Source organism: Hippocampus bargibanti, linkage group LG07 (assembly GCF_051943395.1).
Source record: "Hippocampus bargibanti isolate YZ-2025 linkage group LG07, ASM5194339v1, whole genome shotgun sequence".
NCBI classification, from domain to species: Eukaryota; Metazoa; Chordata; class Actinopteri; order Syngnathiformes; family Syngnathidae; genus Hippocampus; species Hippocampus bargibanti.
This window is the reverse complement of record NC_142740.1, coordinates 15,783,951-15,807,699: the sequence shown is the minus strand read 5'-3', so window position 1 is coordinate 15,807,699 and position 23,749 is coordinate 15,783,951. Positions and strand designations below refer to the sequence as shown.

The following is a 23,749-nucleotide window of genomic DNA, read 5'->3' as shown; positions in this document are numbered from 1 at the left end:
TTTGGCCGCCCTCTTCTGGCGGCTTTTGTGTGCAACACGAGGTGCCCAGACCAAACAAGTGCAGCGAAATACATTGACGTGATGGAAGGACCGCTACAATGCGTCTTTTTTCGATCAGGGGCGTTCCTTTCGTGACGTCACGTACGGACTCGTCACCAACTCAAAAACAAGACTTCCTGAATATTCAGAGCGAGTCTTAAAACGTAAAAGATAGCTATATGCGGTGGAATCTTATTAAAATACGGTCAGTAGAAGTCATTTGAAACCATTTTACAAATTATGGACACACCTTGTCCGGAGACGTCGGTTGTCCTTTAAGTCAAACTTAAAACAAAAAACTAAACCAATCCCATTTTGCCAAGACGTGTGTGTGTGCATGCCTGTGTGTTTAAAAGTTTGCTTTGAAACTTACCTGCGCCGCTGAACTGGCTGCTGGCGAGAGTCATTGTTCTGTTTTTGCCGTTCGCTACGGGAGGCGCGAACATCTGCGGGATGACAAAAGGGGAAGAAAGCATTTCTGACAAAAGCAAAAGAGGGCACACTTCACACATCCCATTTCCACTAATAAACGACATCAACATGCGCTTGGAACTCTCGGTGTCAATTTTGACGCTTTAACCCTGTAACCTGATGTCCACTGTCGTAACCGCTGGCCCTTGAAATAAAAACTGATGCTTGCTTGCTTACTTGCATATATATATATATATATATATATATATATATATATATATATATATATATATATATATATATATATATATATATATATAAAAGTAGGGCATGTAAATCAGTGCTAGCTGGCACAACAACATAACAGGTCTTCGCAAACCATTTTGATCCCATTAGGTCTTGTAACAGCAGCCTCAGACACATCGAACACACGCTTTCTTCCACATCCAAACCTTGGGAGGGTGTCAGGAGCAAGAAACAAACGAGGAGGAAACTTGTTTGTACAACCCTCGACAGTTTCTCACCCAATTATCAGTCATATTTAGTCAACGGAACATCTGCCGTTATAAATTGGCGGACGATCAATCAGGACATTTTGATGGTGAATTGCATGATTTAATGAGACGCTCCCTTTGGGGAGTGTTGTTTCCTTTTCTTAGAAGTGGAGTGAAGAGCTACATCATGTGAAATACCGTAGTAACAAGAAAATGACACGGTGCCACTGTGAAACGGCAATAAAGCACAGCATTAAAATGGAAGTTATTTGTGGACACAATTACAGTGGAAAGTTGGCCTCATGCTTGACAATGAGCGTGCCGCCCATTTTACTTTTGTTAGTTTCATTTTTTTTTTATCCACACAGTCTCAAATTCAAATATTCAAACCAAACTTCAAACAATAAATCGGTCGAGTATGACTGAAAACACCAAACGCTTCCCACAGCAAGCATTTGTCAAAAAATAAAATAAAAATACAAGTCACGCACGTAACGATTCCCCATCGACCAACCCCAACAAAGTCATTTCCTCCAATCACACAGATGTGCGTTACTTCTCATAACCTGCATTGAGATGACCAATTCAAGATATCGTCCGGCGGAAACGCCTCCTCCTGTCACCGACATCTCCCAACTTGCGTGGGCCAACTCTTCCCGGTGTCACCCACCCCGACTGCACTCCCACTCTCTTACCGCGCTGAAATCCAGGAGGTCGCTGAGTTCCTTGTCAGTTCCCACTGCAGCCATTCTTTGCTGCTGCTCGGTCATAACCTTCCGTCTCTAACAAACCCTACGAGAGAGATTTGCAGATACAGGACTTTAATAAATGATGATAAGGGCACTCGCAAGCACAATGACAAGGGTGACATAGCTCAGCAGAATGAACTGCTAAAAAAAAAGAATGGGGCGGGGGATGTCGACGCATGATGAATTCAGAAAATTCTGGTATTTTCCGGTGTAAAAGCCTTCATTTTCTTCAATAGATGAGCCTACGCCTTATGCGCTGGTGCGCCTTATTTGTGAAGTCATTTTGAGCCACAACAGGTCTTGCAACGACTGTCAGCAGCCACGACTCCATCAAAGTAGTGCATGGTGCATGCTGGGATATATAAAACTGCATTTAATTTCTGTAATCCCTTAAAATTACTTTGCCAGGTGGAATTTCTTTCACAATTATGCCATAATTTTCCCTTATTGGCACAATGTTTAGAAATGAAATATGTGGCATTTTTTTGCTTCTTTTTGTATTTAGTGTTTCAAGAAAAAAATATTGTGTTTATTTCTGAAAAAAATTAAAGCCAAAATATTCCATGAAAACCCTTAAGGCACATAAACGGTTTAAAGAAGGAAGATTGGTAATCTCTGAAAATTATATTTATTCTTGTATTGTGATGAACTGATAAAACCTTGGAATATTTTTGTAACATTGTATTATTCTAAAATTTATATTTTCATGTTTGTCATCAAAATAAAAATAATGTAAGCCCAGCCTCTACAGTAGCGCCTTATCTGCGTGTGCCTCATATACTGAAAGAGTTTGAAAACACCCCATTTATTGGGGGTGCGCCTTATACACGGGAAAATACGGTACTCATCCGATTGAACAGATCACACGTGACTTCGTAAAAACCCGTGATATCAGTGCAAGTGACCAAGTTCTTGGTTTTTTTTGAGGGGCGGGGGGCTTTTTTGCCAAGTTCGAAATACGACGGCAGATACAAACATTTACAGCAGAAAGTGCTGAAGCTTGGACAATTTGCAAAGCAATCCAAGTTATTAAGGAAAAAAATTGAAATCTGGGACTTGGTAACAGGTGGTGGATGGCGGGAGACTTCAAGGACGATTCCCCGGCGAGAGCGCAATATTCGTTTACTTTGTCTTTTTATCACGGGACACACTGCGCGGAAAAGGGAAAAAACTATCAACTCGTTTTTCAAAAATAAACTAAAAACAAATACGGGACTTATGGTGGTATCCTAGCAACAAAAGCAGGACTGGACACGCATACTGTATCTGTCCTGGGTGCTCAGCGCAACGCGCCTCGAGGAACAACAATAAGTCAATTACAAGACAACTGCACGTTGGTGACGTAATCTGATGCAACGTCACATTGACGACTGATGCAGCCAACGCGCGTCAAACAAATCTATCCAAGCTGCTAACTCAACAAGGGCTCAATCATGAAAAAAACACTACTTTCGCCCTCCACAGCTGATGAATTAATTGTCTTGGGGAAAAGACTGTATGACAATTAAAAGATGACTTCAACCAATACTTGCTCTGTTAAATGTTTTCTAGGCGACAATTTGATTTAGAATTTGTTTTCTCCATAGTTTCTATTAATACAAACAAATCATCATTCCCAATGTGAAAAGGTCGAGTGTGTATATATATATATATATATATATATATATATATATATATATATATATATATATATATATATATATATATATATATATATATATATATATATATATATATATATATATATATATATATTTCTCCAATCGAACAGTTCCAATAAAGTATTTGAAGATCATCGCTACATTGAGGAATAAAAATTGATTTTTGCATGATGAAATTCATCTGTGAATTTGAGTGCGGATGGTTTTCATGGCGGGGTCTTGCCTCGTGAGGGATGTGCACATCACCAAATGTTTGGCACGATGGCTGATTCTGTTTTTTTTTTTCTTTAATTTACATTTGTACTTTTTGAACTGTTGGACTGCAGTTGTTCAGCTTTATATTCTTCATTTTTCTCATTTGAAGTGTGAAATTATCCCAAATTGCTGACCTTCTGTCTTTTACTTTCACCCTGCTTTGGGACCATTGTACCGACTTATTTCAACACAGTGACATTTGCGTACACTGTGGGAGAAAAAAAATCCACTGCAGCTAAGAAGTATATATATATATATATATATATATATATATATATATATATATATATATATATATATATATAGTTAGATTGAATTTTGGGGGAAAATAATTAGGGGTTATTTAAAAAAATTAATGCAATACTGAACGCAAGTGTCTACATTCATTTAGCGCTTCCATAACAAATATTGTACCCCACTCTGTTCGTTTTTTTAATAGAACTCTTACAAACAGCACAGCCATATGTCCATCACAGCCACATGAAAGGCAATGCACACCTTTACAATTACAGCGATAATTGGGACCATTGTTAGCCCAAGGAAATCATGTTGAAAGGCAGGGCTAACGATTATATGCAAACACGTCATTACCAAATTAGCATATGTAAACACAGATGAGAAGCTTGTCAAACTACACAGCGAGTATCTCTCCTGATTTTTTTAGCGTTTTGTATTTTGTCGCCTTAGATTGAGCTGCCATCAGAGGCAACGGCAAAGTAATGCGGACGAGACTGGGTGGAGGGGTCCTACTAGGGGGCACTTGGACACCAACAGGTGGTGTGCTTTTACAGCCTCTTTTGTAATAAGGCCATCACATGAAATAAGGTGTTTTTAAGAAAACTAGAAAAACAAAATATTGTAGGCTAAATGATGGCAAAACATGTTGAAATCCAAAGAGGGGGTGCATTTGAATGGAAGTTAAATCTCAGTGATTTGGTACAGCTGCAGCTGCTGTGAATACACTATATAAATAATGATGTATTGTATACACAATTTGAATGAAAGCACATCCAAAAGTGTTAACATTGTATATCATACCATAACATAAAATGTGGAAACACCAAGTGTCATGAACTCGGGCAGGCGGAACTAATTTAACCTTGGGAAATGAAAAGGAAGTGACAACACGAACGCGCACGTGCACACATAGACACACACTGATCTAAGTGTCTGCAAGCCAGGAGCATGCCTCTCGGTGCCTGTCCCAACTTTTTAGTCTTCTCAAATGTTACCCAAGCACTGCACGACATTGACTCAGGCAAATGGAACACAGGGGAGGGGTTGCTTTAACAAAATGTCATCTTGGCCTACTCATGGATCAATATTTGAATCAGGCAGATTTGGGGGTCTGTGTCAGCGCCCCCACAAAAGCCCAAGAAACCATAAAACAAGTTATGGTGTGAGGGACAAAAAAAAACAGAAACAAATAGAACCTTGAGGAAACAGCTGTATAAATCCTTAATGTGAATAAGACAGTTTTTGAAATCATTCAGTGTCCCCCCTCCCCGTAGATACATTTTATTGTGGTGTATAAGAACTGCTTGAGGAACAATGTATATTAGTACAAGTTAGTAGCGCTTCATAAGCGAAATATTCAACTCTGACTCAAGTGGGCAGTTTATACCAGAAATGTTCAATCTAGTCCACTTTGGATAAGATTTATTCAGTGAATTGCAAACCAGCTCGCAGAGGGCAGTATAAATAAGGTCACATCCAAAACGAATCCATTCATGTCATTTGTTTTTGGAGATGTGGTAAAGCCAAGTAAATAGAAGATGGAGGCCGCATTTGGAGAATGGCGACCAAACTTTTCACTTCCTTCGCTCATATTGGGGTTCAAGTCGCCTTATGGGGGAAGAAGGGGGGCTGTAGGGAGACGGTGGGGGTGGGAGAGAGAGGAATTTCCTGCCAAATGTGCAATAAAATTTAAAGTCTCACTGGTGGCCACTCACTCCCAAACAGGAATGTTTTAAAGGCAACCAAAAGAGAGCTGATGGAAAGTTTGTCTTGGAAACAAGGGGATACATAGAGGTGGTCCCGAAACGTAAAGTTGACCTAAACAGCTTCGCCAAGTTTTTTACATTGTGTTTTCAAAAATGCTAACTAGCATAAACACACGGTGTAACAAGACACAAAACGAGAACAATGTTTTACATGTCTTTTTCATTAATATTAGTGATCGAAGCCGAGGGTTAGCACGAAGCTAGCTCGTCAAAGTAGACCAAAAAATAAAACAAGTAGTCGCTTTAAAATCACGTTCCCGAAAAACTTTTCGGAAAAATACAAGGCGACTTGCGCTAGTGTTAATGGGGTAGAAAGCCGTCGAATTCGTGCAACTTTTGAGGGTGAAAGGTGACGGGAAAGAAAGTGTTTGTTGTTTTTTTTTTTGTTGTTGTTGTTGTTTTACCTCTCCTCGGCGGGTGTCGGCTATCCAAAAGCGGCGAAGAAAAAGCGGACAGCGGCGATCGGGAAAAACATAAAAGTTGAGGAGAATTTCGAGCTCAGCGCACCAGACGCATTGGAGCGCCGTGGAACGTCTTTGCCCCCCTCTTTGTCCCGGAAAGCTCGCCCTGCAAGTGTCCGCCTCCACGTGTTTGCTCCAGTGTCTCGAGTCTGTGTGCAAACAAATCTATTCTACTCGCTTAATCTGGCGTCTTCCTCCTTTTTTCCCTGTTACAACTGAGGGGATGATTTCATTCTTCTCGTAGACATCTTCACCTCCTCCGTCCACATTGTCAGACGCAACAACGTATCCCTCCGCACGCGGAATGAGGCCCTCAACCCCAGCGGTGTCCGATTTCAAACGCCTTTCGTAGACGGGCAGCATTCGCCCGCAATGACTCACGATTGTTCGCGTTTTCGGTACCTCGGAGCGATGACTGTTTAAAAGCGAATCTCGATATTCTGTCTGGTTTAACTGCGGCCATCCAAACGCGAGAGTTCTACACGCACTACCTTGCACAGCGGAAGGCTATAGCAAGAAAGTTACCTGCTATTCCACAGCAGCAGCTTCAACGAGATGGCACGATAAATGCTGAAGCGCTCCGCCAATGGGATTGCGCCTATGTTTGATTGATATTGCGTTCGGCCACTCGATGGTTGAAAACACGACGTAGCGCCCGCCTTTTTGTTGACGCTCACTTTCCCTGCGTGTGCGTGTGCTCTCGGAGGCTGGCTGAAGGGGGCTCCAACATGCCCGCTGACATAATTTTAATTTTGTTAGATGTGACCGTCTCCTCTTCCACAATTCATACATAAATAGATTTGGATTAACCTAATGTTTTATTACTGTTTTTAATTAGCGATCCAGAATTTTCCACATTACTATTTTAACTAGTATTAAATGAAACGAGTCCACAATTGCCTCAGGAAAATATCATTAAATATTACATTTGAATGTATGATGATATTCTCCCATTCTAATTGTCGTTATTAATTCAATGTTTTTATATGTATACATATACGTATACCCTTTTTACAATTGTTTTTCATCAGTCCAAGTAAGTGAGTGAATGAGTAAGCAAGTGAGTAGATTTTCTAGATTAGGATTTCTTTAGCTAATTCCGAATCGGCACTTTTTTTATTTTCTGGCGCAATTCATTTTCATTTCAATAATAAACTATAAGACTTTAAAAAAATATAGTCGTGTGTTTAGTCATATGTATAAATTAAGGCTTATGTTCAATAACTGATGGGATCTTAGATAAAACATGTAACATATTGATAGCTATAGCCATAAATTCAAACTTAAAAGAAAACAAATATCTCAAAAACATGGTGTGTTACAATAAAGTAAGGACACACAAAGCCGACTCTGATGACAATTTTCCGTTGATCAGTGTGATTTAATGTGGGCATTAAAGGCCTGTTCCTGTTTCCGTGTCCGAACACCATAAAACCAACGTGTCCCTGCTTACTGGCCTCTTCCTAGCTCAGCCGCCAAGAGGATCCCAGCCTAATATTGGAACATTTAACAATACAACAATCAATGCAAAAACCACTCCTCCCCCCTTTTTTGGAAATTCTGCCTCTCCTCCTTTGACAACAATCTTCAAAACAATTACATGTCCGTGGAGGTACCCAAATGCTATTCCCTGTGCATGAAAAGACACGATAACCCACTTTTATTGAAAGTTATTGGTGTTGGACAGCTGTTGCTTGCAGCCTGAGGGCAAAAAAAAGCTTGAGGGAAGTTCAGACAGCCCCTCTTTTGTTTTCCCCTCGACAAACACAACATCGTGGTCACGTGAACAGTGTACATACAGCATTTCACAGCTCACCAATGCCACTTGATGTAAGAATCCATCGGTGTGGATATGACCCGATCTTCTTTTCCTTTCGGCTTTTCCCTTGAAGGGGTCGCCACAGCGAATCAGTGTCCTCCATCTTCAGAGGTTTGATTTGCATGTGTTTTTTTGGCCAAGCTTTTACATCGGATACCCTTCCTGACACAACCCTCTGTATTTATCCGGGCTTGGGACAAGAAGACACTGGCTTGTGGCTACAGAACAAGCAAACGCTTCAAGTAAACGTTCTTTCATCAGTTTTAATTCCTTTGTAGTTGCCTTCAAGGATGAAACCAAAATGAATGCACGCCAGAGATTTCTTTCTCACATCCTCCACTTGTGCGAGCGTTTTTTAAAATAATGAGGTCTATAAGACCGTATAGTCTTGTCTCGTGTCAAGCTCACCAAATGGTCCTCGTTTTTTAGCGTACCATCCCATCACAAAAGGAAAACCCACAAAGTGGGAGGAAACATATGGTCTCAATGGGTGCCACTCAATTTCCTGCAAAAAGTAACACTTTCTGTAACTGACACAATTATCCAACCCTGTTTCGACTAAATGGCAAAACAGTTGAAGTCCTACTGAGACCTTGAGCCGAGATCACTGGATTCTGGTGACCCATGACACTGTGGAAAGCCACCAATAAATGTGGGAGGGGCATACGGTAGAGTAGCCCTAAACATTCTCCATAGTCTAAATTGTACATTAACTCATTCACTGCCATTGCCAAATTTATTCGAGAATTGAAAATATGATGGATAGCGCCATTCCCGAATTTGTTCGGGTTTAGTTTTTTTCATGCTTGGGTGCCGATAGGGCACAGGCCATGGCCTTTGGAAATGTTATTTTTTATTTTCCACAAGGGGGCAGCATTTCCCCTTTTTCCATGTTAGCGTTTCCATGTCCAGTGAGACCTCAACTTACGAACTTAATTGGTTCCCAGACAGTGTGTAAGGCGAAAAGTGTGTATTTCCAAAAAAAATTCCCATAGGATGTCACATCTCGTTGCCATCCGGGGCGCGCCCCGCCCCTCCTGTCACCTCCTCCGCCAATCTTGGGAGACGGCCCCTCCAATCATCATTCACCTGGCCACACAATACTCCGACCACCCATGGACCCCGCCGGCGATGACAGGTATTTTACCGCCCTTGTGCAAGAGGCGGAGCGTTCGAGCCAGCTGGCCCAGGCGATTGAGGAAATGCGCTACGCCACTACCTCGCTGGCTCAACGCCTCAAGGAGATGGAAACATGCATCGCCACCCTCTCTGTTCCTTCCCCCCCGCCCGTGGGCAGGCGCACTCCCCCGCTACCCCAACCCTCACGCTACGCAGGCGAAACCGAGCGCTGCGCTCAATTCCTTATGCAGTGTGCGCTCGTGTTTGAACAACATCCTGACGCCTACGTTAGCGATGAGGCTAAGGTAGCCTTCATCACCAGCCTGCTCGCGGGTGAAGCCGAATCATGGGTGCTGGCGGTACGAGAGTCCCGACCGGAGCTGTGCGCCTCGTATCCGGACTTCGTAGCCGAGATACGCCGGGTGTTTCACCATCCAGTGACGGAGGTCGAGGCGGAAGGGAGAATCCTCGACTGCGTCCAAGGGGCCCGTTCGGCCGCAGAATACTCCGTCGCTTTCCGGATCCAGGCCGCTGGCAGCGGCTACGGCGACCGAGCGTTGAGGGGGGTGTTTCGTCGCGGCTTGAATTCCGACCTAAAGGATGAGTTGGCTACCCGCGACGCCGGCACCACCTTCGACGACCTCGTCGGGATTGTCATCGGCTTGGATCATCGTCTTCGAGAGCGGCGAAAGGAGCTGAGCGACCGACGGCCCGAGGTACCCCGAAGCCGACCTCAGTCGACCACACCCGGCAGCGACCGCGCGCAGCCCCAGGAGGGACTCCTGGAACCTATGGTGATAGGGGGGGGAGACGACCGCGCCAACCCGAGGGCTCGTCGCACCCGAGGCCCCCAGCCTAGGACCCACGGCCAATGTAAGTCCCCGCCGAAACGGAATACGTTGGGGGCTAAGTCCACTACACGAGTCACACGGTTGGAGCTGGAGAGTGAACTATTTGGCCCCTCCAGCTCCCAAAGAGTGCGGGCACTAGTGGACTCGGGGGCCGACGGGTGCATCATCGACCCCCACCTGGCCGACCTGCTGGGCTGCCAACTTATAGATCTCCTTCCCCCTAAGGAGATCGTCGACCTGGATGGCCGATTATTAGCCCGGGTCACCCACCTCACGGCCCCACTTAAGCTCCGAGTGGCAGGCAACCATGTGGAGCACCGCCAATTTCTTGTTATGCCCTCCCGGAACGCGCCATTGGTCTTGGGGCTCCCCTGGCTCAAGGCCCATGACCCATCCATTTCTTGGGAGGGCCCCAACATTCAGGGCTGGAGCCCCTACTGCTACGCTAACTGCCTACGGTCGGCTACGGCAGGGCGTAACCCCTCCCGCGGTGGCCCGCCCGAGGCTATCTGCCTCAAAGGCGTGCCACATTGCTACCACGACCTGCGGGAGGTGTTCAGCAAAGACAACGCCCAATCCCTGCCGCCCCACCGACCGTATGACTGTGCTATAGACTTGCAGCCAGGGGCTCCATTACCGGACTCCAGACTTTACCACATTTCACAACCGGAACGGGAAGCCCTGAGCACTTACATAGACTCCTCTCTAGCGGCAGGACTCATTCGCCCATCGCGTTCCCCGCTGGGCGCAGGGTTTTTCTTTATCGACAAGAAGGACGGATCCCTGCGCCCATGCGTTGACTACCGGGGCCTGAACGACATCACCATCCGCAACAAATACCCTCTCCCCCTCATGGATTCGGCCTTTGCGCCCCTTCAGTCCGCCACCATTTTTTCTAAATTAGATCTTCGCAGCGCCTACCATTTGGTCCGAATCCGTGAGGGGGATGAATGGAAAACAGCCTTCAAGACGCCGTTAGGGCACTTTGAATACCTGGTGATGCCGTTCGGGCTCACGAACGCGCCTGCCGTATTCCAGAATTTGATAAATGATGTGCTCAGGGACTTCCTCAATGTTTTTGTTTTTGTTTACCTTGATGACATTTTTTCTCGCTCTGCAGAAGAACACCGGCAACACGTCCGACGGGTCCTGGCGCGGCTCCTGCAAAACCGGCTCTATGTGAAGGCAGAGAAGTGTGACTTCCATGTCCGCTCTCTGTCGTTCCTGGGGTTTGTTGTGGAGCAGGGGCAGCTCAGGGCCGACCCCGCCAAAACCAAGGCGGTGGTGGAATGGCCGATCCCAAAGACGCGCAAGCAGCTTCAGCGGTTTTTGGGGTTTGCCAACTTCTACCGCCGCTTCATTCGCGGGTATAGTCAGAAGGCACTCCCCCTCACTAACCTCACGTCCACCAAGCTCCCTTTCAGGTGGACTCCCGATGCTGAGGGGGCTTTCAACCGCCTCCGTCGTGCCTTCACCAACCCCCCTGTTCTGCGTCATCCCGACCCGGAGCTCCCGTTCACGGTCGAGGTTGACGCATCCGAGTCCGGAGTAGGGGCCGTCCTTTCCCAGCGCTCTCCCACCGACCAGAAGCTACGCCCATGCGCCTTCTTCTCCCGCCGGCTCAGCCCCGCCGAAGCCAATTACGACGTCGGCAATCGGGAACTGCTGGCGGTCGTCCTGGCCCTGCAGGAATGGAGACACTGGCTTGAGGGAGCTAAACACCCCTTCACCGTCTACACGGATCACAAGAACCTGGCGGCCATCCGGTCGGCCAAGAGACTTAACTCACGGCAGGCCCGATGGTCACTCTTCCTCACCCGTTTTGACTTTTCTCTCACCTACTGCCCAGGGTCACAGAACACCAAGCCCGACGCCCTATCCCGTATCCATGAGCCGGCAGAAAGGGAGGAGACCACCGCCAACATCCTGCCGGCCCAGCGCATCCTGGGCGCCCTGAGGTGGGAGGTTGAGAGAAAAGTCCAACAAGTCCAGGGAACTACCACCATCCCCAGGGGCTGTCCCAAGGATCGCCTGTTCGTCCCCCCCCCCTCTACGCACTGAGGTGCTTATCTGGGGGCACACCTCTAAGATAGCTTGCCACCCGGGGGTCAACAGGACGATCCAACTCATCGCCCAACGGTTCTGGTGGCCGGGGTTTAGGAGGGACATCACCCTCTTTGTGAAGGCCTGCCCGACCTGCGCCCGTGGAAAGGCCTCCCACCAGCCCCCGGCCGGACTCCTCCAGCCCCTACCGGTTCCGTCCAGACCCTGGTCCCACATCTCCGTCGACTTCGTGACAGGCCTTCCCCCCTCCCGTGGCAAGACGGTCGTCCTCACCGTAGTGGACCGATTCTCCAAGTCGGCCCACTTCGTTCCGTTAACCAGGTTGCCGTCCGCCACCGAGACGGCTCAACTCCTGGTTAACCATGTCGTCCGTCTCCACGGGATTCCGACGAACATCGTGTCGGATCGGGGACCGCAGTTCGTGTCCAAGGTATGGAAGCGTTTCTGTCGGTCCCTAGGGGCATCGGCGAGCCTGTCGTCTGGTTACCACCCCCAGACCAACGGACAGACGGAGAGGAAGAACCAGGACCTGGAGGCGGCCCTCCGGTGCGTGTGGCTCCACAACCCGGCGTCGTGGGCCCTGCACCTACCCTGGGTGGAGTACGCCCACAACTCCCTGGTCTCCGCAGCCACAGGTCGGTCCCCATTCATGTCCGCCTGTGGCTATCAGCCGCCCTTGTTTCCCACACAGGAAGGCCAGGTGGAGGTCCCGTCTATCGATCATCACCTCAGACGGGCCCACAGAGTCTGGAAGGAGACCAGGGACGCCCTGTCACGCACCGCATCCCGGAACCGGCGGGTGGCAGACCGCCATCGGCGGCAAGCACCCAGCTACCAGGTCGGGCAGGAAGTTTGGCTATCCACGAAGGACCTTCGGCTGGCAGGGTCCTCGGCCAAGCTGGGCCCACGCTTCACGGGTCCCTTCCCCATCGAGGCCATCCTCAGCCCGGTCTCGGTGAGGCTCCGGCTACCACCCACCATGCGGATCCACCCCGTGTTTCATGTTTCCCTCCTCAAGCCAGTGGAGACCAGCCCCTTAGCCCCCACGCCCGCCCCCCCACCTCCCCCCCGGATATTGGACGACGGACCAGTCTACACCGTGCGGGAGATACTGGACTCCAGGCGCAGGGGCAGAGGAGTGCAGTACCTGGTCGACTGGGAGGGCTATGGACCTGAGGAACGTCAATGGGTCCCACGTTCCTGGATCCTCGACCCATCCCTCACCCGGGCGTTCCATGCGGCTCACCCATCCAAGCCTGGTGGGCCGCCGAGAGGCGTCCCTTGAGGGGGGGGCACTGTCACATCTCGTTGCCATCCGGGGCGCGCCCCGCCCCTCCTGTCACCTCCTCCGCCAATCTTGGGAGACGGCCCCTCCAATCATCATTCACCTGGGTTCCCACAGCTGATTGTCATTCACTGATGGTGCCTTCTGACTATATCTGTCTCGCGCTCACTACCGTCTCCGTCGGAGTATTTTTGGTCATTGCTGTTTCCACTTCCGTGTTGCCAGGTCTGCTGTCATTCAGTTATCTTCCTCCACTCTTCCCTGTTTTGTTATTATTTGATGCATGTTCCAGTAAAGACTCTTGATCCATCCAAGCCTGTCACGCCGTGTATTTCGGGTCCTTCCCTATCACCAAGATTCCGTCGCTCGAGGTCTGCCTCCTAGCACTCGAGCGTTCGTCACATAGGAAACCATTAAAATGGGAATAATCCGTTCCCGGGTTTCCATAAAATATACTTTTCAACTAAATAAGCCTTAAAACTACACACAACATACCTTATTCAATGTATGATAAATGTGCTATTGTATTGTAATGAAATAAATACACTGCATTGTATCATAATATCATAAAGTCACTTTATTTACATTTGTGATGGTCATTGATGGCTTGATGGAATGGTGTTGGAGGTCGAAGGTCAAAGGGAATTGCTGTTTGGAAAGAGTCACATTCCATAAGGACTGTAATTAAAGAAATAAACTGTGCTATAAAATAAAGTAGTTTTATTTACCCTTATGATGGTCATTGATGGCTTGATGGAATGGTGTTGGAGGTCGAAGGTCAAAGGGAATTGCTGTTTGGAAAGAGATGCACATTACATGAGGACTGTAATTAAAGAAATAAACAGTGCTGTAAAATAACGTTTTATTTACCTTTTTGATGGTCGTTGATGGCTTATGAAAGGAGATTCACCTTCCATAAATTTCTCCACTGTGAGACTAATAAAGGCATATCCAATCCAATCCAATCCAATAAGGACTGTTGGTAACTTAACCTCTGGTGTGGCTTCTCTTCTTTGCTTCTTTGGAAACTCCTTATCATTTTTGCTGATTAAAAACCTCTTAATTGACACCTGTTGCTTTCTGACTTGTAAGGTCTTACAAAGCTGAGGTATCACATTATTGTTCATCATGTTGATGATTGTCATAGCTACAGTTCTTTCTGAATGGAACTGTTCGGTAAAAGCCTGCACATCATTCCACTTTGCCAACATTGCCTTTATGAGCTCACTTGATGCTGCAGCCATCTCCTCCTCAGATGTTCTTGAACCATCTGTTACTGGCTTTAAAATCCTCAATAAGCGCCGAACTTCCAGGTTGGCGCATGGCGATATCGGCGTAAATTAGCCGAGCTTTCTCTCATAAAATAGTTTCACTCACACTCTCGCCGGATAGCTGCTTTTCGTTAATCCAAATTAACAGAAGTTTTTCATCTTCTTCAATTGCCCGAGACCGTCGCTTTGAGAGCACGGAAACACCTTTTGCAACAGACGCACCTTTGATGTTTTTTCTGTTCCGGAGAATGGTAGCAATGGTTGACTTAGCATAGCCGTGCTCGGCCACTAAATAGCACAAACGCACACCTCGTTCGTGTTTTTCAATTATCTCCTTCTTCTCAGCGACGGTGATTTTATTTTGTCTTCTTGGGCTGAACACGAGCCTGTGGTGTTTTTTTCGGTCCCATCATAGTAAAATTATCAGCAAAAAGCTCCAAGTAGGCGATCGACGTGTGCATTCAATGAGAGGGGGTGTGGAAAGTAGCGCCGGCTAGAGCGGTGTTTGGTCGTGTGCTTCCGCCGAAGATCACTCCGCCAGCCGTAGTGGGTGTGTATTATGAAAATAGTGCTTATTATAAGGTTTAATTTTCATAAATTTCACGTTCGTAAGATGAAAAGTTCGTAATATAAGGTGTTCGTAAGTTGAGGTCTCACTGTATTGTATTGCATTGTATTTTGGACATCTGCCCTCATTTCAAGCTCATATAACTTCAGACCCATATAATGTAGGTATTAACTTTTTTTTTTCGCGTGAAAGAAGAGAATCTAAGGTTTCTAATGCTGTATTGAGTGTTTATGTAGTCCTAAAAGTCAATATTCTGTGGGTATTGAATTCAAGTGACAACGACAAAAACCCTGGCACTGGAATGGACACATTTTTACACATCAATGAGTCAATGAAACCTGGTTCCAAATATGTAACCAAACCATTCACCCCCCACTACGAGTTCAGTGTTCATAAGCTTATTACGGTGGAATTCAATGCAGAAATTCAATCAAATAATGAAAGTTCCACCAAAAGTTAGACATGGACCATTGTCATCCAGAGTGGGCAAACCACTGCATCATGGCTGCTCTGAGGAGGGCATGTGGTTTCATCAATTGTGCACAATTTGTTTTAAAATGTGAATTATTTAAGTAATTGTTGCATTCAAGTCAATTCAACCATATTCCAAGTTAGTGAGAGAATTGTTATTGTCCCCACCAAGATTTAAAACCAGATCAATGGATTTGAGGTCAGGAATGCCCACTATTACACTATAGAACCCAAGAGGCGCACACATAGTTCATAAATCAGGATTTTTTTGGAGGTTGTAGAAGCACTCTTCTGTATTCTTAATGGTCTATGATTGCAATATGAAATTGTCAGACATTGTGGATGTAGCTCAAAGTAGTTGATTGGCACACATAAATAATAATAATAATAATAATAATAATAATAATAATAATAATAATAATAATAATAATAATAATAATAATAATAATAATAATAATGTTCATTTCATTTATAAGCGCTTTTCAAAACTCTCAAGGACACTTAACAGGCAGGTATTTTTTGTGTGCGGGTGAGCAGCGGCAGCCATTCGCGCAATAAAACTTTGACGTCCCTGAAACATTTATTTATTTATTTATTTATTTATTTATTTATTTTTTACAGTAATAACAGCAGACATCCTGTAGGGAAAAAATGTTAGCTTGCTGCCAATTTTTATAACACTGGTAAAAATAAATAAATAACTAGACAACTAAGTAAGTAAATAAATAACAAGATAAATGCATGAATAAAAAGATAAATAGAAATGCAAATAAAAATAAATACATATAAATAAATAAGTAAAAATGTGAATGGAAAATAAACAAATACTGTATTTTCTGAAATATAAGGTTCACCTTCAACGAATGACATATTTAAAAACATTTTCCACCGCATTATAAGGGGCACCTGCAATGAATTCCATATTTTAAAACATTTTCCATACATAAGGTGCACCGCTTTATGAGGCGCATTGTCCGCTTTTGAACACCTCTTTTCTTTAAGGTGCTCCTTATAGTGCAGAAAATACAGTACATACCTTCTTTAAAACCAACACATTCTACTTTTTTGTGTACCCCCAACCCTCCATATATGCCATCTTTCTCCTTAGATTTGTATTAATTCCTACTGAGGAGACGCTAATCTAAGTAACCACTTATGAGATGTGCGTTGTGAAAATACAATGATGGATATGACCCAACATATGCAAATTTTACTCAACCGCCTGACGTTATTATCTGTTTGCACAGTGAAGGGGGAAAAGCCTGGTGAGGGGTGGGGGGTAGCTGTCAATAGGACCGATAGGTAAATAATCCATTGGGTGTCCCCTGGGTGAAGGCACAGCGCATTAATTAGCCCCGTGGACAGACTTAGGAATGTAATGGGGTTACCGCTCGGAACAAGCGCACATATGGGTCATAAATACCTTCACAAACACACACCACATACACACAAAGAAGACAAGAGGCGCTCACATGGGTCAGAAAATAATAAAAAGGGCATCTTCGTTTCATCTAATACCATTTATTTGGAAGATCTTCATCAACAAGATTCACCATCAGAACATGACATCTGATTAACGGAAAACCGTTATTTTTTTTCCCGTGGAGAGGAATGACTGCTATTCTCACTTTTTCCAGCAGACGTTGCCTGGTTCTTTTGAGTAAGAATAGCGTCCGTTGTCAGTATTAGCAATGAGGCTTGTAAGCCCTCCAAGTAGTTTGTAGTAACAGCTGGGTCTGACATGGAGAGCATGCACAAGGGCAGCCAGGATGAGGAACAGGGAGGCAGTGAAGGGGGGCAAAGGGGCAAAGAAAAAGAATTATACACACACACACACACACACACACACACACACACACACACACACACACACACACACACACACACACACACACACACACACACACACACACACACACACACAAAACAAAGATGCTGCTCATCTTCAATAGACACATGGGATGAAGACTATAAAAGCAAAGTGACATATGAACACAAGAGAATGAAGGTGGGGCTTCTCCTTTCATGCACCCATGATTGGATATGGTAAAAATTGGAACCACAAGAAGCGATAGGCAAGCCCCCGTGCCTTCTTGTTTAATTTTTTTATTATTTTATTTGGGGGGGGTGTGAATTTTAAAAATCATCAATCGTGCTGTGCTCTGCCCATATTAGACAGTCGAAAGGGGGGATAACTGGAAAAACTTTCCAATGAAGCTCATTTGGGGAGGTTTGTGAAAATGGTTTGAAATAAGCACGCCAGTATAACAATCTGATTTGTACCAAATATTAAAAAGAAAATATCTCGCTCGCCCTTGCTCTCTCTCTCTCTCTCTCTCTCTCTCTCTCTCTCTCTCTCTCTCTCTCTCTCTCTCTCTCTCTCTCTCTCTCTCTCTCTCTCTATATATATATATATATATATATATATATATATATATATATATATATATATATATATATATATATATATATATATATATATATATATATACACCCGTTAGGTGGCTCTGTAATTCGCCCAACTGAGTGGTATATGCAGGGTTGGACAAGTGACCTTGAATACATAACTACACATAAAGATTGGTAAATTTTCAAGCATGAGGGATCCCTAAAGGCAAAAGAAACCCACCCATCCATCCATTTTCCAGACCGCTTTATCCTGACTAGGGTCGCAGGGGGAGGGGGGTGATGGAGCCTCTCTCAGCTGTTTTTGAGCAGTAGGCGGGGGACATTGGTTGCCAGCCAATCGCAGGGCACACAAAGACAAACAACCATTCCCTCTCACACTCACACTTAGGGACAATTTAGATTAATCAGCCTGCAATGCATGTTTTTTTCTTTTTAATGTGGGAGGAAACCGAAGGACCCGGAGAAAATTCACGCAGGCCCGGGGAGAACATGCAAACTCTACACAGGGAGGCCGGACCGGGTCTTGAACACACATCCTCTGCACTGTGAAGCGGCCGTGTTACCCACGTGAGTACCGGGGCGCCTGGCAAAATAAATAAATAATGAAGCAAATAATAATAGTTCAAGAGGACCTGTGCACTAATAATACACCAGGAATCAAATTTCCATACATTTAAAGGGCAACCAACGTCACTTTTTTGTTTTTTAACTGACATCAGAAAAACATTTTATAGTATCTAAAATACCCAAAACATACAGTATGATATTTTTATTCAAATGCTAAACAACAGTAAAAATGACTTAAAGTGTCCAAAATCTGCAAAAAAAATTGAGCTGCGAATTGGGCATTTTCAGAGAGTGCCGCCCCCAGTTCGTGACGTCACGCCAAGACGTCTTGCATTGCTGGAGAATCAAAACAATGGCTTCACATTCGGAGAATATGCTTTCTTGTTACACATCCAGTTATGAATATGATTCAAATAGTTCTGAAGAGGAAAGCATACATGTTTGCAATCGATTAAAGAATTTATTCCGTGTCATTTTGAGACAAACGGGCGAGGGGGAATGTCTCATCCAAAAAGAGGCAACAAAATGGCCACCGATCTGTGAGGAATGAATCAGCCCGTTTCCACAGGCTGATAAATGATTTCCATGGAGCTTGGACTCCCTCGGCTGGTGGCTTTTGGATGTAACACACAGTTAAAAAAAAAAACAGTACAGCAAAATACATTGACGTGATGGAAAGACGCTACAATGCATCTTTTTTACGTCAGGAGACAGTCCTTTTTTGACGTCACGTGAGGAGTCGTCACCAACTCAAAAACAAGACTTCCGGAATATTCAGCGCGAGTCTTAAAACGTAAAATATAGCTATATGCGGTGGAATCGTATTAAAATACGCTCAGTAGAAGTCATTTGAAGCCATTTTACAAATTATGGACACAACTTGTCCGGAGACGTCGGTTGTCCTTTAAGTTGAAAGTGTCACTATTTTAGCAGGTTTCACAACTAAAGTGGGCCCGGGCGAGTGCCTGCTGACCTCCTCGATAAGCAGATAAAAAAAAAAACCCTGTTGTTTCATCTTCTGTGCGGGCTAACCTGCCACATGACAACGTCAAAAAGCTTTGCAGGGTTATTCGTTGAGACAAAGCAAAGGAAGAAGACAAGCACGTCGTTTAATCCCCGAGCATAATGGCGGCACAGTGGCCGATTAAAGGCTCAATAGGGAGCAACTCTTTGTGGTTCCTCCCCGTGCTTTTATATACGTGTAATTAACAACAGATGCACAAGACAAATTAGCATATGTTTGGCAGGCCAGTTATATATTTGTGCATATTGATGCTATATTTATGGATGTAAACATATTTTCAATTAGGCTTACATAGGAAGTCGCAGCAGTGTGTCACGGTGGCGTACAAATCGCTTCCTGCGCTACGTGTTTGTTTTCTCCTAATTGCATGCAAAGTTGGCACGAAATCCAACAAAACGACGACGACTTAGAATGTTCTTTTTTGTACGGTGTATTTTTTCAAGAACCCCTCCCGAAAGCATTCCGTTTTTAATCAATTATGTCCACTTGCCTCAATTTCTACAAAAGAAGCACTTTTCAAATAGCCAAAACGTGCCAGTTGTGAACGCCAGTTCCTTGGATGAAATTCTTCTACTGCATCTACACAAAGCTTGTTATTGTCTTTTGATTATTTTTTTTTCTCCTGCAGGCTGTGTTTGGCGCTGGCTACCTGCCTTCACGTTACACACGTTTGCGGCAGCCAAGCCACATCGCCGGCTCTCATCTCACACAAGGATAAACACGGCGCGGAAGCAGCGGCCCACAAAAAGGCACAGCGAAGGCGAGCCGCTCGCCTCGTTCCACTCGGAGCCCCCTCACAGCGTGTAATAGTAGAGGCTTAAAAAAAGGCCTCGGGTGGGGGAAGGGCAAAAGGCGAGCAGGTTTGTGATCACACTAGTGGAAAGAAGAAAGAAGGGGGGAAAACTAAGCCAGGAGTTTGGGGTGTCACTCCACAGTGGATGCTATTTTTTTTCTTTTGGTTCGCATGTCACTCCGCGTGTGTTTATTTACAAGCGGCACAGGTGTGATTCATGACCCCTCCAACTGGAAGCTGTCGCCCAGTAGGAGTTGGGAGACTGAAGGTTGAGGAGCGGATGGATTGATAGTGTTGGCTTCATGCCCGCGCTCCAAGTCTATCTTTGAAGGGGAGGGGGACTGCTGGTGGAAGGGGGGCGGGGCTGGGGTGCGGGAGGGTCTATCTGTTATGCTCATGATAAACCAAGCCTCCCCCACCCCCTGGCAGCCCTTCTTCTTCACAGCAGCAAAACAGCCCAACTCATGGGGAGCAAAAACCTACGACTGGTTTTGTTTTGTTTTTCCACCTAAGCTCAAGTGACAATGGCATGCAAGTGATTCCAGGTCATTTTGACTTCCAAAATTGCATTTAAAATGGCGTCATGTGCATGCCAGGCCAGCAAGTGGCGATATCACTTGGTGAATTAAGACTTCACATACAGTAAGTAAAGCGAATAGTACATTGGCATTATCATAATAATGTACACGTCATAGTCTTGTTTCTACTAAGTAGTTCAATTCAGTTTGTGTGTCCAGATTGGCGAGCCGAGACCAAGATAAGTTGTTTTAAAACTTACCCCACCATTATGTGACAGATAACTGGCATTCAATAAATAAATAAATAAATAAATAAATGAGCGTAAGTAAAAGCAATTAAGAGAATGTGGTTGCATATGTGTGCTAAAGAAGCATGGCCTGCCACAGGAGGTGCTGCAACATTTCTACACGGCTGTCATCGAATCCATCCTGTGTTCTTCCATCACCGTTTGGTTTGGGGCCGCCACAAAAATGGACAAAGTCCGACAACCAATATGTATTGCATTGTAGTTTGTACAGAATCAGAATCAGAATACCTTTATTCGTCCCACAATGGGGAAATTTTCAGTCCACAGCAGCAATTGAAAAGGGATGGAGTTGGGGTGGGGGTGAAAGGATAGAAAACAAGATATTCTAAGCATAACAAAATAAAGTGTCAACTGTATACTGTGCAAATGTAAATGTGCAAAACCGTTCCATAAGAAAAACTGTACATAGTGCAGAATCAAGAAATGCATTTGATATATTGCAACAACCCATATTTACAAGTGTCCAGTTTTTTCCTTTTTCTTTTTTCACATGTGATCATTGAGAATTGTGAAGCCTGACAGCAGTCGGTAGGAACGAGCGGCGGTACCTCTCCTTCTTGCAGCGCGGGTGTAATAGTCTCTGGCTAAAGGAGCTACCCAGTGCTGTCAGGGTGGGCAGGAGGGGGTGGGAGGGGCTGTCCATCATAGCTTTTAGTTTAGCTAGCGTCAGCCGCCCTCATTTCAAGCTCTTATAACTCCTAACCCATATTATTTAGAAATTAACTCTTTTTTTCTGATGAAAGAAGAGATTCTAAGATTTCTCACGCTGTATTGAATGTTTATGTCGTCATAAAACTCAATATTATGTGGGTCCCAGAATTCGAGTGACAATGACAAAAACCTCTAGTTGACATTTTTGCACATCATCTGGCAGTGAATGAGTTAAAGTGCCTCCCATTAACCCCAAGTAAAGTTTTGATGTTCAAGTAAGCTTTCTGTTCATTTTTTCCCCAAATCCATTGCGATGAAATGTAATGTAATTCATCTGCAAAATAATTTTGAAACTGACAAGAAAATGAGTGACTCGCTCGCTTGTTGAGCTCAAAAGCAACTTCAAGAGAGTAGGACAAAAAAAACTACAGAAATCTTGATAAATTTGATACATTTATTGAATACAGTAATAAATCTGAATCAAGTCAATCCATGTATGTGTAAGCGCTCAATCGTACAGGAGTGCTCCATTGATAAAAAGGTTTCTTCAGCCGTCATCTGTACTTCTTTGAAGGCGTCGGACGTTTCGCTTCTTATCCAAGAAACTTCGTCAACAAACTAAAGTCTTACTGGTAGTTTAGGCCCTATATATATCCCTACTGTCCAGACATGGTGACACTGCTATGATAGGTTCCTGCTCTCAGGTTGCACAAATTTTTGCCTTGGTGTGAAACCAACAATTCTGAAGATACTAAAAGGAGAGGAGTAATTGTACCTTACATTGCAGGAGTTTCTGAAAAACTACAGAGTCCTTTGGTAGTTTAGGCCCGATATATATATATATATATATATATATATATATATATATATATATATATATATATATATATATATATATATATATATATCCCTACTGTCCAGTCATGGTGGTGCCGGACACTGCTATGATAGGTTCCTGCTCTCAGGTTGGGGGGAGCAGAGGTCTAATCCCTGCAGCCCCACTGATAGCTTCTATTGTCCTGACTGACGACTGGCCTGATTGCCAAATTGGCCCCGGTATCACCTCATCAGCATGACTAATCCTATATTGCCTAAGCAGTCTATTGTACGAACGATCCAAATTGAACCTCACCCCACCATGACGGTTTAATGAAGGATTTAGCTGTTTTATGAAAATCGCTTCTTTTACTCCCCTTTCAAACCATCTATGTTCTTTCGCTAAGATTTTAACCTCATTGCGTCAAATGAGTGGTTGCTAGCTTTTAGGTGCATATGTACTGCCGATTAATGTTATCCCTGCGATGTTGATAGTCTTTTTTTGATAATTTGTTGAGTCTCCCCTATGTATTGCTCTTCACAATTTTCATTCTAACAATGTTTTGAATAAACTACACTACTTTGTTTTTCATTTGGCAGCCTATATTTTGGATGCACTCATTTTTGGCTTAAAGTGTTTATCGGTTTGAAATAAGTAGGAATTTTGTGTTACCAAAGGACAATTTGTAGTTTTTCAGAAACTGCTGCAATGGAAGGTACTACTACTCCTCTCCTTTTAGTATCTTCAGAATTGTTGGTTTCAAACCAAGGCAAAAATTAGTGTAACCTGAGAGCAGGGACCTATCATAGCAGAGTCCGGCACCGCCATGTCTGGACAGAAGGGATTTATATATAGGGCCTGTAACTGGCAGGTATCTTGTCATCAGTTGCCATGACAACAAAAATATAATTTATTTGGACTTGTTATGTAAAAGTGTTCAACATTTCTATGCGAACCTTTATATGTGTGTTTTTCTAAAAATCATCTACGATAATTTATTTATAATGTTTGTCATTATCACTTCCGCTTCCGTGTCATGTGTTTCGATAAAAGCGAGTAAGGCGAGACAGACAGAATGAGACTAATGCGAGAGACAGAAGCAGAACAACTGCTAGATAGAGAACGACAGTCTCAAGTCTAT

At 44.4% G+C, this 23,749-nt stretch overlaps 1 protein-coding gene across 2 annotated transcripts in view; it reads right to left on the bottom strand.

The window, feature by feature from the left end:
- The window catches only part of tcf3b (transcription factor 3b), a 32,100-nt gene extending 25,514 nt beyond the window's left edge, over positions 1-6,586 (bottom strand). The window contains exons 1-3 of one of the 2 annotated variants that reach the window (XM_089000772.1): positions 6,017-6,586; positions 1,640-1,736; positions 413-485 (exon numbers count right to left, since the gene is read on the bottom strand). In XM_089000772.1, the coding sequence (XP_088856898.1) occupies positions 413-485; positions 1,640-1,714 (148 nt within the window). In that variant the 5' untranslated portion in view covers positions 1,715-1,736; positions 6,017-6,586. The remainder of the gene's footprint in view (positions 1-412; positions 486-1,639; positions 1,737-6,016) is intronic. The other variant, XM_089000771.1, reaches the window with a different exon arrangement.
- Positions 6,587-23,749: the final 17,163 nt, after the last annotated feature.